The 14,560-nt window shown below is 41.4% G+C and overlaps 1 protein-coding gene across 1 annotated transcript in view; it reads right to left on the reverse strand.

The window, feature by feature from the left end:
* The window catches only part of PITPNM3 (PITPNM family member 3), a 93,797-nt gene that overhangs the window by 38,391 nt on the left and 40,846 nt on the right, over positions 1–14,560 (reverse strand). Inside the window, exons 4-5 of the mRNA XM_009881438.1 lie at positions 6,635–6,711; positions 4,236–4,471 (exon numbers count right to left, since the gene is read on the reverse strand). Coding sequence (XP_009879740.1) covers positions 4,236–4,471; positions 6,635–6,711 — 313 coding nt within the window. The remainder of the gene's footprint in view (positions 1–4,235; positions 4,472–6,634; positions 6,712–14,560) is intronic.

The raw sequence follows: 14,560 nt of genomic DNA on the forward strand, positions 1-14,560 counted from the left end.
CCAAAACCAATGCCAAGGTAAACAGAAGGTTGTACTGCCTTGGCACGCGCTATGCCTGCACATTCAGAAGATGGAAGATCCATTCAAACCAAACAAAAAATCTTGTGCTGCTGCTTAGTCAGTCATCTGGCTTACCCTCAATGAAACATTACAGTAATTAAAACCACACTTCCTCCCCCCCAGTTTGCTAAATGGAATGTTTACCACAAGTTTATGCTCCACAACTGCATCCTGGAGCTCTGGCCGTGAAAGTTGCTGGTGTAGAGCTGCAGAAATGTGAGAGCAGGGAATCATCTCTCCTTTTGTACATCACAAGCAGCTCCACACAAGAACATACCAAGGCAATACTAATCTTATGCCAGTGCTGGGAATGATTCTATAGGACATTCCAACATCCAGCTTGCCTATTTTCAGTCTGGCTGAATACCATGTGCTGCAACAAGAGGGAATCAAAAAACAGAGAGAGAAAGTGGGAGCTCTGTTCATTTGGACTGCCAGCACACACTCTTCCTTCCACTCCACCAGCTCTTCTTCCAGATAGTTGAGACCGGCGGGCACCACATTACAGGATAACGAAGAGACACTACCAAGCCCTGTGTTAACCAATGGCCTGAATGGGCAAGGATGATCTCCCAAACACTCTCTGATGCTTCACCTCCTCTCAGTCGTCCTGCTTTACAGGGCAGTGACTGGGACATACACCCTTCTCCCTTCCTGGTTGTTTCAGTGTATCCCCTCTTAATGCGAACCATCAGGCACACCTTCCACCAGTCTGGTCTGCACCCTGCCACCTCTTCTCCCTATGTGCCTGTCACAGCTTTAAGTCCAGTCAGTATTTCAGAACTTAAAAGTATTCCCTGTCTCTCCCCTCTAACTCTCATCTGGACCATAGCTGCCTCTTATGGTCCAAAACGTGGTTTTAGACCTCCTCAACTCTTCTACAGGGTTTTCTGCTCTACATGAGGTTCAAATGTAACATTGGTCACCATACTGCAACAAAAAGACTATAAAAGTGACAACGACTTACGGGGAGCCCCAGTCAAAACCAAGAGAAGTTTCTCTTTGGTTAGACAAGAAGAAATCAAGCAAATCAGATTCTCTCCTCCCCATCCCTACACAGTTCACTGGTTATGCCTGGTTTACACTTGTAGAAGAGCTGAAGCAGGCTCAAGAGCATGCGTTTCTCCTTTCTCTATCATGCCATTTAAAATATTTATGTCAAGGAAAATACCACTAAGGAAAGACACCTGAAAGGGTTCTCTCATTTACTGAGTGAATTTCAAGACTGAAAAAGTGGGCAAGGAAGAGCAGCTACTTAAGTGGATACATCCAATGGAAAATTCCATTTCTTATTTCTAAATTCATTTCACTAGAGCCACGTCATTATGACGATGTGGAAGTCAATCAATCATACAGCACTCAGTGGGAAGTTTGCTCAACACCTGCTAAAACTTTCATTCATTTAGCATGCAAGTAATGCCGCACGGAAAAGTTGGGGACGGGATGGGGGGGTGGTGGTGTGGATAAAATTAAGTTGGTGACGCTATTGCTTATAAGGCTACCTGGCCATTTAATAGGCTTGGAATGAAAGTGTAACATCTCCTCAACCATATAGCCTAAAATCAGCCTTTGTTCCTTGGTCTTAATAATCTGACAAAGAAACACCCAGATCACTTTCCTTCCCTCACAATCACCTCCTCTCATGCTTAACGAGGTTCCACTCGTCAGAGCAGAGTTTCAGCACAGCTGCCTCCTTTCCAGCATTCAGGGAACACGCCTTAACCACGGTACTCTCTTACCCCTACACCCTTAAGATTTTCTCATATATCCTAGGCTAGAGGCACAATCCAGGCAGCAGAAACCTTCCTGTTTCTTTCTCAGGCTTTATGTTAGGCCTTTGGTTAACGACAGAAAAATTCCTCCTTGTATCATGTCAGCCTTGTTTCTGTTCACCAGATTTGAGAAGTCAGGCACCAACAGACTGGTTTTCTCATTTATGGTCAACCAGGAAATTTGTTACAGATGCACGAATAGCCTTCACATGTCCTGACCCCCAAGTGGGCACTACAACTAGAGCCGTATTTCCTCTCCAGAAGGAGTTGCTACATGTCATTTCTCACATCTCACAGCATTGTCAAAAAGAGTGCATATCTGAAATTGCTACTGCCATAAACATAACAATTGTTAAAATTAATAGTGGCAACAGTTTTGCAAGGCGACAATACCTTTCACATGAGCACGCACACAGGAACTTCAAAACTATCATTGTTAACAGTTCAGAGTTGCGTTCTTCCTTTGAGTGCAGAAGTAGTGGAGTCCCCATCCCTGGCAGTATTTAAAAGATATGTAGATTTGATGCTGAGGGACATGGTTTAGTGGTGGACTTGGCAGCATTGGGTTGATGGTTGGAGTCGGTGAACTTAAAGGTCTTTTCCAACCGAAATGATCCTATGATTCTATGAAATACTAGACTAAGCAGGTCTCTGAGATGCAGTTGCTAACTACTCTTTCTCTGCAAGTTGCATTTAGTATTTCATAGTGACTTGGTTTTGTACCGTAATATTATCACAGCTTTTTACACTACAATAATTTTCAAATGCAGAAGTGACTACCAGGAATCTCAGAAAGCCACCAGCCTTAATGCCAATGTGATCTGATGAACTATGTCTTCAACCCAGACACTACGAGACTTTCGTCTCTTTGTGAGAATTATCTTACACCCCCCCAAAAAAACCAACCTCCCTCCAAAAATTCCAACATCCCCAAAACTCTCCTCAAATCCCAAACCCAGCAAGCTATTTTTTTTTCCGTAATAAGCTGCTTCCTAAACTGAAATCATTACTTCTTGTTCATATAGCAAGTAGTAACTGTTTCCTAGCAGAACCTGGTCTCAGACAGAAACAGGACCTGACAGCTAGAAACGTAAATGTGAATGTCATGTAGCATAACCATACTATAGCTCAGTGAGCTGTAGTTTGCGGAGTTATGCTAGTTCAGAAATTTACTAATTTTATCAATGACAAGATGTTTAAGACATATTTGTCTAGTGCTCTTCATTAATCAAGAGCTGACCCAGTATCCGCTGTAATGCACAGCGTTCTCTCCCAGTTGCTCACTAGAAGCACTGGACTGGGGTCTATTGACCTTTATGCATGTGACCTACCAAATGGCTGAAAGCAAACCACCCATCTCTCATGTCAGCAAGGGCAACCTCATGAGTGACATCTCCATTTATAAATATCAGTTAGCAAATGGATCTGCTCAGACTGGAAATTCCATCAAAGCTGATAGACTCCTTTCATGATGCATGCAACCAAATTCTAGTTGTACTGTGAACTGATACCTTCATTAGCTAAAAGCACTGTTTCCTAGAGATGCATCTTTTGTAGCCCACCCAAGACACTTCTGTATACGCCGTTCTTATAGGTTAATGACAATAAATGAGTGGTCTACCATAAAACACTTCAGGACACAAAGTGCAGTAGCTGCTATTGGGAATGAACAATACTAAATTTTTGTCATCTTAAAATGTAAAAACCATGATGACGTCTCACCAAGACAACATGTTAAATCACTCGTTTGAGATATTTATTTCTGTTCTCAATTTCCAGTGAAAAGCAGAGTTTACTCAAACTAGTCTAAGTTTCTCAGCAACGCTTCACAATCTCCACTTTATTCATAAATCGATGTTAGCAACACGCCATTTTTGTTTCTAAAACAGGAAACATTAAAACTATCAGGAGGATTTTCTATAACATCCTGTCCCTACAATGGCCAAACAATGAACAGATAAATAAGATAGACAAACATCATTTGGCATATCCATAGGCAGATCTAGCTATGTTTCAATTTTAAAATAAGATAAAAGTTGACTACTGATTTTTTGGGGGTCATATTTGGGAGGGGGAGGAAAAGTTAACAGTTATCACAGTTTTCTTCTTCTGTCCAGATTTCTTCTGGATTTTTTTTTTTATTTTGGGTGCATAGGGACAATAGGCTGTAGTCCACCACGGGTTTTAGTTTTCTGGTTTTGATGGTTCTTTGTGTTTGTTTTGTTTTTTTCTTTTTTTGACAAATACATTTGCTTAGAAAAGGATGAAAGATTGTTCCAAGTCTTGCAGTAAGCAAAAGATTAAGAAGGATTTGCAACATTTCATTACGAAAAAGACAGGTCACAGAAAGCCATTCAAAACCACACTGCAAAGCCAAACATTAGAAAATGCAAATGAACTTACTTGGAAACAAGAGAGAAAGCTGCTGAACAGATTGCTGGGCAGGGAACAAGTCTGATTAAGATGTGGCCCAAAGCAGCAGGAAAATGGGCTCGGGTCACTTTCTCAAACACAGAACTGAAGGTGTTGATGTCTGCCAGCTTGCTGCTGTGGTCCACACCTCCAGTGTCTAAGATGTTCCCCCCATGTAGGATCAAAATTAGCACATGAGTTTTGCAGTTTTGGTGTTGAACTCCTTCCTGTGAGAAAAACAGGGAATAAGAAGGGAGGAAGCATTTTTATGGACAGCGTTGGTATACTTGGTGTCACTGTTCACAAGCAGTGAGCAATGATTTTTTCTCCCAACCCCACTGTGATTTTTTTGTGATACTTGCCTTCGCTGGGAGGGGTGGTGGGTGTATGCCCTGTGTTCCATTTAATTCAACTATGTCTGAACCAGGTAAAGCACACTATGTATGCTCGGCCAGAAAACCTTTGCAGCACAGATGTAGATTTCAGATCAACAAAGATTATAAACAGCTTTGTGTATATCAAAAGCTATTTTAAATATATTGAGACTGGAGAAGAATTCCAACATCCACAGGAAGCCTAAGCGAACATCTGTCTAGCTATCATGAATGAGGCTGCTGCATTTACTGGAAAGGTTCTAACTCAGATCATCACAGGTTCTGAAAAGACAGATTTCTCTGCCAATGAAAGCATCAAGCAAAAGCAGATGATACAGTTATCTCAGCCTTTTGAGACTGGCAACTTCTTACTAAAATGAAAAATGGGGCTAGCTTACCCAGACATTTACTGAAAGAGTAAAAAATGTATCATTGCTGATATCCATAAACCTCACAAATACATTTATGAATATGTGAATATGTGCATACACAGATAATAATCTGTGTGCTCTGTAGAATAAACAAGATGTTATCTACTTGAGACTGGAAAAACATTTTGAATGTCTCACAGCTCCACTTTTTTTTCTTCTTTACCCCTTGAGAGTTATGTGCACTCAAAGAGTTCAGTAATACATTAAAAGATTAGGAGAAATTTTTTTGTGGTTTTTTTTTTTTTTTTTTTTTTTTAAATCTTGAGTGCCATTTTCTTCTTTGCTTTGGGCCACATGATTCCTGGAGAATTCTAGTTCCTGAGCAAATATGATCACAAAATAAAAATAACAGTAACACTTCTTGTATTTGTTTGAGGACTGTTAATTGCTAGATTGGGTGATTTACTGAGAATCAGGCAACGTTCTGGGCACTTTATTCTTAAGTTCTGGAACAAAAGCCACAGTCTTCAACAGTAAATATAAAATGAGAAGAATTGCTCTGAGTTTAATAAGAATAACTTTAATCAGAAAAGCTGACAATAAACACACACACATTTCAGGCTGCAGTTTAGCGAGGGTAAGGGTGGAAATGTTGTTTACATGTATAAGACAGAAGTTGGTAACTTTAGCACCTGTATATTGGTGACAGAGAGGTGGCTGAAAATGAGAGAATTGTAATTTGTTCCATAAAGCCAGTATCTCTGCTCAGCCCATGATTTTTAGTATCCAGTAGAAGTATTCATTGTGAAATCATTTTGCTCACCTGCCTTATATCTGCTTAGTGCTGGATTTTGTAAGAATTTTTAAGGTTCTACTTTTCCTTGCTCTAACTTAAAATTTCCCTCTTCATGTGGTCCCATTCCAGTTATTCAGAAGAGAAATGCAATTCCCTGTAAAAGCTAAGAGTAGCTCCTTCCACAGCCAATGCCACCTTGTAAATAAGTGGCACTGCTGATGTGTTGGAGGAACTGAAAGCTTCAAAACAGAGGGAAAAATTCAACGCTGCTAAAGTCACTGTTACAAAAAGTGTCTCAGCTGGATTTAACTGGTGTCCTTCACAGGAGGACTCAAAGGGAATGAAATCAATTTGCCTCTCAGCAGTAGTTCAGCCATGACTGAGACAAGGGGCTCAAGGGACTGTAGGACTGGAATTCTTCAAAAATGGAAAAGTAGACATTTCTGCTGCCTGTCCTATGTGTGAACAGAGGACCTTATCAGTTAACTGGAAGGAACAAAACTTGTTTAGATTCTTTGCTGCTTCTAAAAAGAAGCAATTCTGTGACCATCAATTTCATGACTGCTGCTGAATCTGCTTCAGAAAACCTGCATTTCCACTAAGTATTAGGTAGACGTAACAATTTTTGTTCAGAGAACCAGACCATATTTCCACGTAAGTTAATTATGCAATGTCCAAAAAGATTGTAATGATTTTCAGTGATTGCACGTGCACCTGCTGAATAAGGGAAATAATAAAGGACACCCTACGCCATTAAATAGGTTTATAATTCCATAATACAATATGAGAGTATTTCCACATGTCTAGTCCTTGGAAATCAGCACAGCTTGTTTTGGGAAACAGTCTCACCTCATTGTCCTCGTGTATTTCAATACTGCCTTGTGCCGGGAACCTTTGCTTTCTTAAAGAGGCTCTATATAAATCACCTGAAAGGAAAAGAGACATAATTGATCATATAAGTATTTGGCTGCCTCATCTTTTACAGACATCTATGGAGATAAGGCACATTTCTAGTTTCAGGACAGAAAGATCAGTTCACAGAAAATCCTGTGGACAAAAAGAACAACAGACAAGGTCTCATGCAGCCCTACATATTAGAGGGCTCTTCCACTCTTAACAGCAACACTTAGAACAGGATTCAGGTCCTTATACAGAGGTACGTAGTACTGGTACGGCTGCTGTTAGACATTTCTGCCTTTCTGGAGCAGCAACAGAAAAGCTCACCCGAGGTTCTGCATCATCTCTGCACCTCCCACACAGGTATTTTAGATAATCTGATATGTCTTAAATAGCACTAAAAACCTATATATAGGCAAGTGAACTTTCTCCAAAGACCTTCAGCATCCAGCTCTTCCACAAACTGCTGTGACTACCTGGGAAACTCCCAGAAGTAACTGTAGTGCTCCATTACCAGGATGCAAAATAGAAGTAACAGATGATAAAGCAAAAGAGAGTTTTTCCTCAAAAACCCCGGTAACCTGAAAAATAGGTAGAGCCATTGCAGAGAAACACAGAGCTTTGCTAATACCTTTTCACAACAGGATCGTGCATGCAACATCCTCTGTTATAAACACAACAATGAAAGTCTCTGCACTGACTTTGGAGCACGACCAATCGACAAAACTAGAACAACCAAACAGACCCAAAGACCTACTTGTGACTACTTCTTAGGCAGACTGGCTGGACAGCAACCTGCTATAAGTGGTAGAACATTCACAGTGTCAGCTTTAAGACCATGAGACTGTCCACTGTCCGGCCTTGGGAAACAAAACTTGGGAAGCATTTCTTTGCAGAGAGAGTGGTCAAACACTGCAACAGGCTCCCCAGAGAGGTGGTCGATGCCCCAGACCTGTCACTGTTTAAGAGGCATTTGGACAATGCCCTTAGTAATATGTCTTAACTTTTGGTAAGCCCTGAAGTGGTCAGGCAGTTGGACTACATGATCGTTGGAGGTCCCTTCCAACTGAAAATATTCTATTCTATTCTACAAAACTCCTACAGCTGGTTATGAAAAGGTTTGCCCTCTGAACAAATCTTCTCTGTCCTTGGGGACAAAAAAGATGATGATATAGCAGTATCCACTTCCTCCCCTGTGTTTCTTCAGTCATTGAAGAGAATTGCTACAGGATCTTCACGGTCTCTTCATAATGCAGTCTTTTTTCTACAGCTGCATGTCTTAGTTACCTAGGCAACAGCTGTAGGATGAAATTTGATTAGCAGTGTTGTCAACTTTTATACATGGGGCCAATCTCTTCCTTACAAATTAAAGGAATGTTCCATCCTCCTGTCTCTTACAGCACTTATGAGACATCTACATCAGAAGAGATGCGCAAAGCTTTGCAAAAAACACACTGAAGCCCACTTACATTTTAGCTTACAGGGTTCTGCAATCAGATTCTGTAACGCTGATTTCTCAGGTAAAGAAAGAGGAGGCAAGAAGAAAAACATCAAACTTCTGATTTGCTGCTCTAGAGAATACTTCTCTAAGAAGTATTCTAGTGGCCACTGTGCTTTGTTTCCAAACATAAGGACAAGAAAGTGACTGCTAGTAGTCAGCATGGATTTACAAAGGGAAAATCATGCCTAACCAACCTGATAGCCTTCTGTGATGAGATGACTGGCTGGGTGGATGAAGAGAGAGCACTGGATGTTGTTTCTCTCAACTTCACTAGGGCTTTCAATACCATCTCTCATACCAACCTTATAGAGAAACTGAGAAAGTGTGGGCTACGTAGGTGGACAGTGAGATGTACTGAAAACTGGCTGACCCACCAGGTTTAAAGGGTTGTGATCAGCAGCACAAAGTCCAGATGGTAGCCATTGACTAGTGGTGTACCCCAACGGGTCACAACTGGTTCCAGTCCTGTTTAGCATCTTTATTAATGACCCAGATGATGGGACGGAGTGTACTGTCAGCAAGCTTGCAGACCATACAAAACTCTGGGGAGCAGCTGAAACACCAGATGGTTGTGCTGTCATCCAGAAGTATCTCAACAGACTGGAGAAATGGGTGAAAGCGAATCTCATAAAGTTCAACCAACTGAAATGCGAAGTCCAGCATCTGGGGAGGAATAACCCCACTTTAACAGCACAGGCTGGGGACTAATCATCTGGAAAGCAGCTTTGCAGAAAAGGACCTGAGTATTCTGGTGGACAACAAGTTGACCTGGACCCAGCAATGTGCCCTTGCAGTAGAGTGCCAACCACATCCTGGACTGCATTTGGAAGAGTGTCTGTAGGTCAGCGGAGGTGATCATTCCCTTCTACTCAGCACTGGTGAGACGACATCTGCACTGCTGTGTACAGTTCTGGGCCCCTTAGTGTAAGACAGACATGGACTCACCAGAGCAAGACCAGCAAAGGGAGACAGAGATGAGGAGAACCTGACATGAGAAGAGACTAAGAGAGATGGGACTATTTGTTCTTGAGAACAGAAGGCTTCGGGTATGTGGGGGAAATCTCATCAATATGTGTACCTGATATGAGGAAGTAAAGAAGATGGAGCCTGAGTCCTCTTCATGATAGTCATTGAAAGGACAAGAGGCAATGGGCACAAAGTGAAATACAGGAAATACTGTTAAAATACAGGAAAGAACTTTTTTTACTGTGAGAGTGGTTAAACACTGGAATGGGTTGCTTGGAGTCTCCACACTTAGAGATATTCAAAACCTGTCTGGACACAGCCCTAAGCAATCTGCTGTAAATGACCCTACTTTGAGCAGAGGAGTTGGGCTATAAAACCTCTAGAGGTCCCTTGCAACCTCAGTCCTTCTCTGAATTACAAGACATTGGAACATAATATTTAGGTTTTTCTTGGCCTTCAAAACATAACAGTTCTTTAAAAATTAGTACCCAATGGCCACTATAACCCACAAACCAGATATTTGGTAGGATAGTCTCTTTCACTTTCTAACAGTATTATGAAAACTCCAGTTTTACAGCACTGAAATGGCTTTTTTTAAAAGATGCTAAAAAGAGAGTAGCAAAACTGAAACCTGATGGTTTCCCATTTAGAATTTAAAGCATCTACAATGTGATTGATTCTGCTACCATCTCACTTTCTTAGCAGTGACTTTTTAATTAAGACAGGAAACACACAACATCTACAAGTAAACCTGAGAGGAAGAGTTTAACACCTAAACCATTGACAAGTTGAGTTTGTTTGTTCAGTCTGCTAGCAAGCGATGAACCAACTAATACTGACCTAGGAACAACAAATCGGTTTACTTTGAAATACAAACTCTAGTGGTACCTACAACAGTAGAGATGCATTCTGCTTTATCCGTTAAATGTGCTCCTATTAATAAGTTTTCCTACTCATTTCATGATGCTTGCTTCTTTACCTTATATGCCATTGTTCTCCACAATATTAATTTCTTTTTAAGACACAGAATACTAAAAGCTAAAAATTAGTTGTCATTTATTAAAATGTGCCAAAATGGCAAAATTCCCATGATTTACTGCTAAGTCCAGCATATCAACCTATGCCTAAATATAATCACTCCCATGTAGTAAGAAGCAACTGAGACCAGTAAAAGTTCTTTATGAGAACTATGACGTGGTCAAACTATGCCTGTCTTTTGTTTAAAAGACAAAAATTATGAACTAAAGGTGCCAGGCTGTCTTTAGATATCACCTTTTATTCCTGTACCTCAGTGGACTTAAACAGAGAAATTAAATATTGCAACATCTCAGTGAAGGGGAATTACTTCAGCTGAAGTTGTGGGGTGCTGCTCTTTGGGGAAGGCAAATGTGCTTTTCCCTTCTACAGACTGTGATGAAATTCCATACAAGACATAAATCCTCCTACCTCTGTAACACCTCCTCCTCCCTCTCATGGGGGGAGGAGGTGGCTTTGAAACCCTTCTAAATGTCAACACCAGAAATTTGCAATTTAAAACTTCAGCTGACTACAGTGTTGCAGCCTTAAAATTCTACTTATCTCACATGGGTTAGCTGTTCCAAGAAAAACTGGAAGGCCTTCCTCCCTCCATGACAGATAAAAGTTTTAGGAGTGAATGAGAGAGGACTGTACTAAATAATAATACCAAAGTAGTTCACTGACAGCTTTCTGGATTTAAAACACATTTTCCTCTGTTTCTCCCAGCAAGGCAGAAGAAAATAAATGCATCACATAATGCTATAGATGAGTCAGTTTACTCTTCTTTTTGGCATTCTGCGTTCACACTGCGTTTGTGGTTCCGCTCCATTTGACGTATGTTTATCGGCAGTCTGCCAGACCATAAGGGAGGGGACTGTAATTTTCACCTCACCAAGAACACTAGTAAAGCGGGGTCTGGCCAGGTTATTCTAAAAGCACTGAATTTAGTCCAAAACATGTTTCAAACACTGTGTACTCTTCTGCATTAGGATTGAGAGCTAATTCTACATCAGATTCTACCACTGTCATTCCTTACTGCAACTAGAAATGTATTTAACGTCTGTGGCTACGTTTCTGCATATTTAAAAGCACGGTAATTATTCTTGCCTTTCTGGCAGGCAAGGATTTACAGGATTAGTCATTTAATACTTGTACAAAAGAAAACAATACAACAACAAAACCCAAAATACCAGAAAACAAACGCAACAACACACACCCATAAACTGTGAACTTCCACCAAATGCAATTGCTTTCTGGAAGTCTCTGCAATTTAAAGCTGCTTCTAATTAAAAGTGTTGTTTCCATAAGCCTGTCTAGAAGACTCACTTTTTTCTGAAGGTCATCATACAAAAAAGTGTCAGTTTTTTAACATCTAAACTCACAACAGAACCAGTAGCAGAGAAACATTAGTTTTGCGTCGTGAAAAAAGATTTTTCAGGGCCATGAGGCACCAACTTACAGTGAACCACAATATTTATCTTTAAGAGAATACTCAAACAGGAAACCCAGGACTCCTCATCACATGCTCACAAACCTCTTTGGTTATCCATACAGTGCAATGCACCACACAAAACACTTCCTGGGATTACTCGCGCGCTGTTCCTTTGAAACCCTTGTTCTGAAGATACAATTTAGAAAGCAGAGGGTGGTTCCTTTTCCCTAACGCATCAAATGCCAGGCTGCAGGACAGTTCCTTGCTTCACACGCATACGAATGTCATAGATGACTGGACACTAGGATTCTAGGCATTGTTTGAATCACATTTGCTATTCCATTGTTAAAATAGCCCTGTATCATAAAATTTGGCTTCTTTCAAAACTACTTTCTCACTTTAGCTGAGAAAAAGAAAAAAGCATGATATCAACTTGCAGTATCAGAGATCACAGAAATTATGACACAAAGATCACTCTATGGAAGCATACGAGGTATTCTTTTCTTTCAGACATACCAATGTGCACAGTTCAACTGTCTTCACAACACCACTATGCTGCTAAAAGTTCAGGCTGCAGTAACATTAGAATGTACAGTGTCGTTTTGAAAATCTGCACCTAGAAGTACAGTTTTAACATAAAAAGAGTGAGAAGATCGGGCGGGGGCAAGGCAAAGGGGAGCCAGGTGTTTTTTTTGCTGATTTGCAGCACAAGCGAGGAATTTCAGCATTGTGCTGCCCAAAGAAGTGAACTTGCCTGAATTCATAGCAGTCCCACAGTGGGGAAGGATGGGGGGGCTGCATGTCATGCATGTGTAAGGGCATCAACACATGCCTTTATTTCAAGAGATGTGCCAATTGTATACTTTGGAAGATAATCAGATTTTGGGTCTACATAGATTCAGCTTTATTGTTTAGGTTAAATACAAGAGACTTAAGTTACTGGGGGATCTCCTCTACCATGATGACAATATAAAGGGTAAGACTATTCAGCAGCTACAGCTCTGTAGGATATAGAAATGGACAGTATGACCTACTAGAGAAAATGACAGAAATTTCATTAGGCACTGAAATGAAACTGATTACAGAGAAATTATGCGTTTTACTGTTTACTGGAAGAGCTTTAATGAGGTAAAATAATAACATGGCTTTGCTGGACTGAACCTCTCTGATGACATTATCAACATTTTACAGATTTTTCCAGCTGTATTGATTCATACCATCATTATGTTGATTCATGCTAATTGTATCATTACATAAATTACAGTAACAAAAAAGGTACCCAAATCCCATACAGAGTCAGAAACCAGTGGGTTGTAACAGCGAGAGATGCAGTCAGGAAAGGTCAGGGTGGACAAGATTGAAAACTTTCTGCTCATTCGTTTTGTCTTGTCTGTTAACTAACCTGCAAATGCCCCAGCTACAGAGTCCGCTAGGCTTCTCAAATCTGGCACGTGGAGAGGAGACACAGGAATAGGAGAACATGCCAAAATCTCCTTCCCCAAGAAGGTCAGCTCCCTTGCAGGCACCCAAACCACCTGGCTGGTCCTGGGCAGGGGCAGCGGTGCCGAGTTCCAACTGCCCTCCTCACATCCAAGTTTACAAAAGCAACCAGGTCTCCAAACACGCTGACAGCTTTCAAAAACCCAGCCTTTGTTCTAATGCTTTCCTGGGAGCAAAACGCTTGAAAACCTCTATCCAGGCACAGTGCTGAGCCGCCCTATGCAGCTCTGGCTCTCCCTCCTCCCCCGCAACGGTGCAGGGGGACGGGAATGGGCGTTGCAGTCAGTTGATCACACGTTTTCTCTGCTGCTCCTTCCTCCTCATGGGAGGACTCCTCACACTCTGCCCTGCTCCAGCATGTGGTCCCTCCCATGGGAGACAGTCCTCCACGAGTTTCTCCAACATGAGTCCTTCCCATGGGCTACAGAGTAGAAATCAGGCAAAATTCCTGGATTATCAATGATGGTGCATTGCACATTGTCAAAGCACGTCATATAATACACATGTCACAATGTCACCTGTATAGGCTTCCTACCTCACGCGGATGCCGGGGTAGTCTCACACTGCACTTGCAGTCTGGGTGAATCATAACACGAAAGAGATCTTGGGTCTGTTTTCTGTCCTGTTCAGTGAGACCCACTGCAGTAGCCCTTGGCCCTCACTGCAGTCATTATGCCTCTCTCCTTTCATTGTCCCGTACTTCTAAGTACAGGACTCAGAGAGTGAGATCTGACCAGTCTATGCGGAGCCACATATTCTAGGATTTCATTCGCCAGAGAGAAGAAAACCAGGAAAAGCACACAGAACCCTCTGTTTACCTGAAGATCTATCTCAACTTGAATAAGGGTTCTTGTAGGGTGAAAGTGATGTTACTCAGACCTCACCTTCCCCAGGCGTGAGCTGTCCTTTTCTAGATTAAGCACTGGAATCTTAAAATGCAGAAAATCAATACACAAAACCAACAAGCTGGAATACAAACGAAACAGAAATACAGACACAGGTTCTGCGTATCATCAGAAGGCTTTTACACATTGCAGAAACTCACCTGGGCACCCAGTAATTCTCCCATACTTCAAGAACACTGCTGACAAATGCTAAGAAAGTAATTACCGCCTCGCCATTCAAAACCTCACTAGTCTACTGATTAACACACAATCCTGCCTATTCTTTATTCAGAAATACGTAGATATTTATTATTGTTTCTTCAATAGCAGAAAGTTTCAAAACCACACATTGGATGCAAGGGGGTGTAATTCCGCTACCCCTTCCTTAGCCACAGATTCTCCCAAATCTTTGGCTTGTGCATTCACATAATTGCACCAACTGAAGTGATTACAGGGAAGTGGCACTGCCATTCTGGACATAGCAATAGCCTCCCAGATACCTCTGGGCAGTTCAGCTGAGTAGCATAAACACAGGGCTGGATAATTCAGCATTCTGAAACAGCAACAGCTGAAGTATG

The sequence above is a fragment of the Charadrius vociferus genome, unplaced genomic scaffold, assembly GCF_000708025.1.
Source record: "Charadrius vociferus isolate BGI_N301 unplaced genomic scaffold, ASM70802v2 scaffold323, whole genome shotgun sequence".
NCBI classification, from domain to species: domain Eukaryota; kingdom Metazoa; phylum Chordata; class Aves; order Charadriiformes; family Charadriidae; genus Charadrius; species Charadrius vociferus.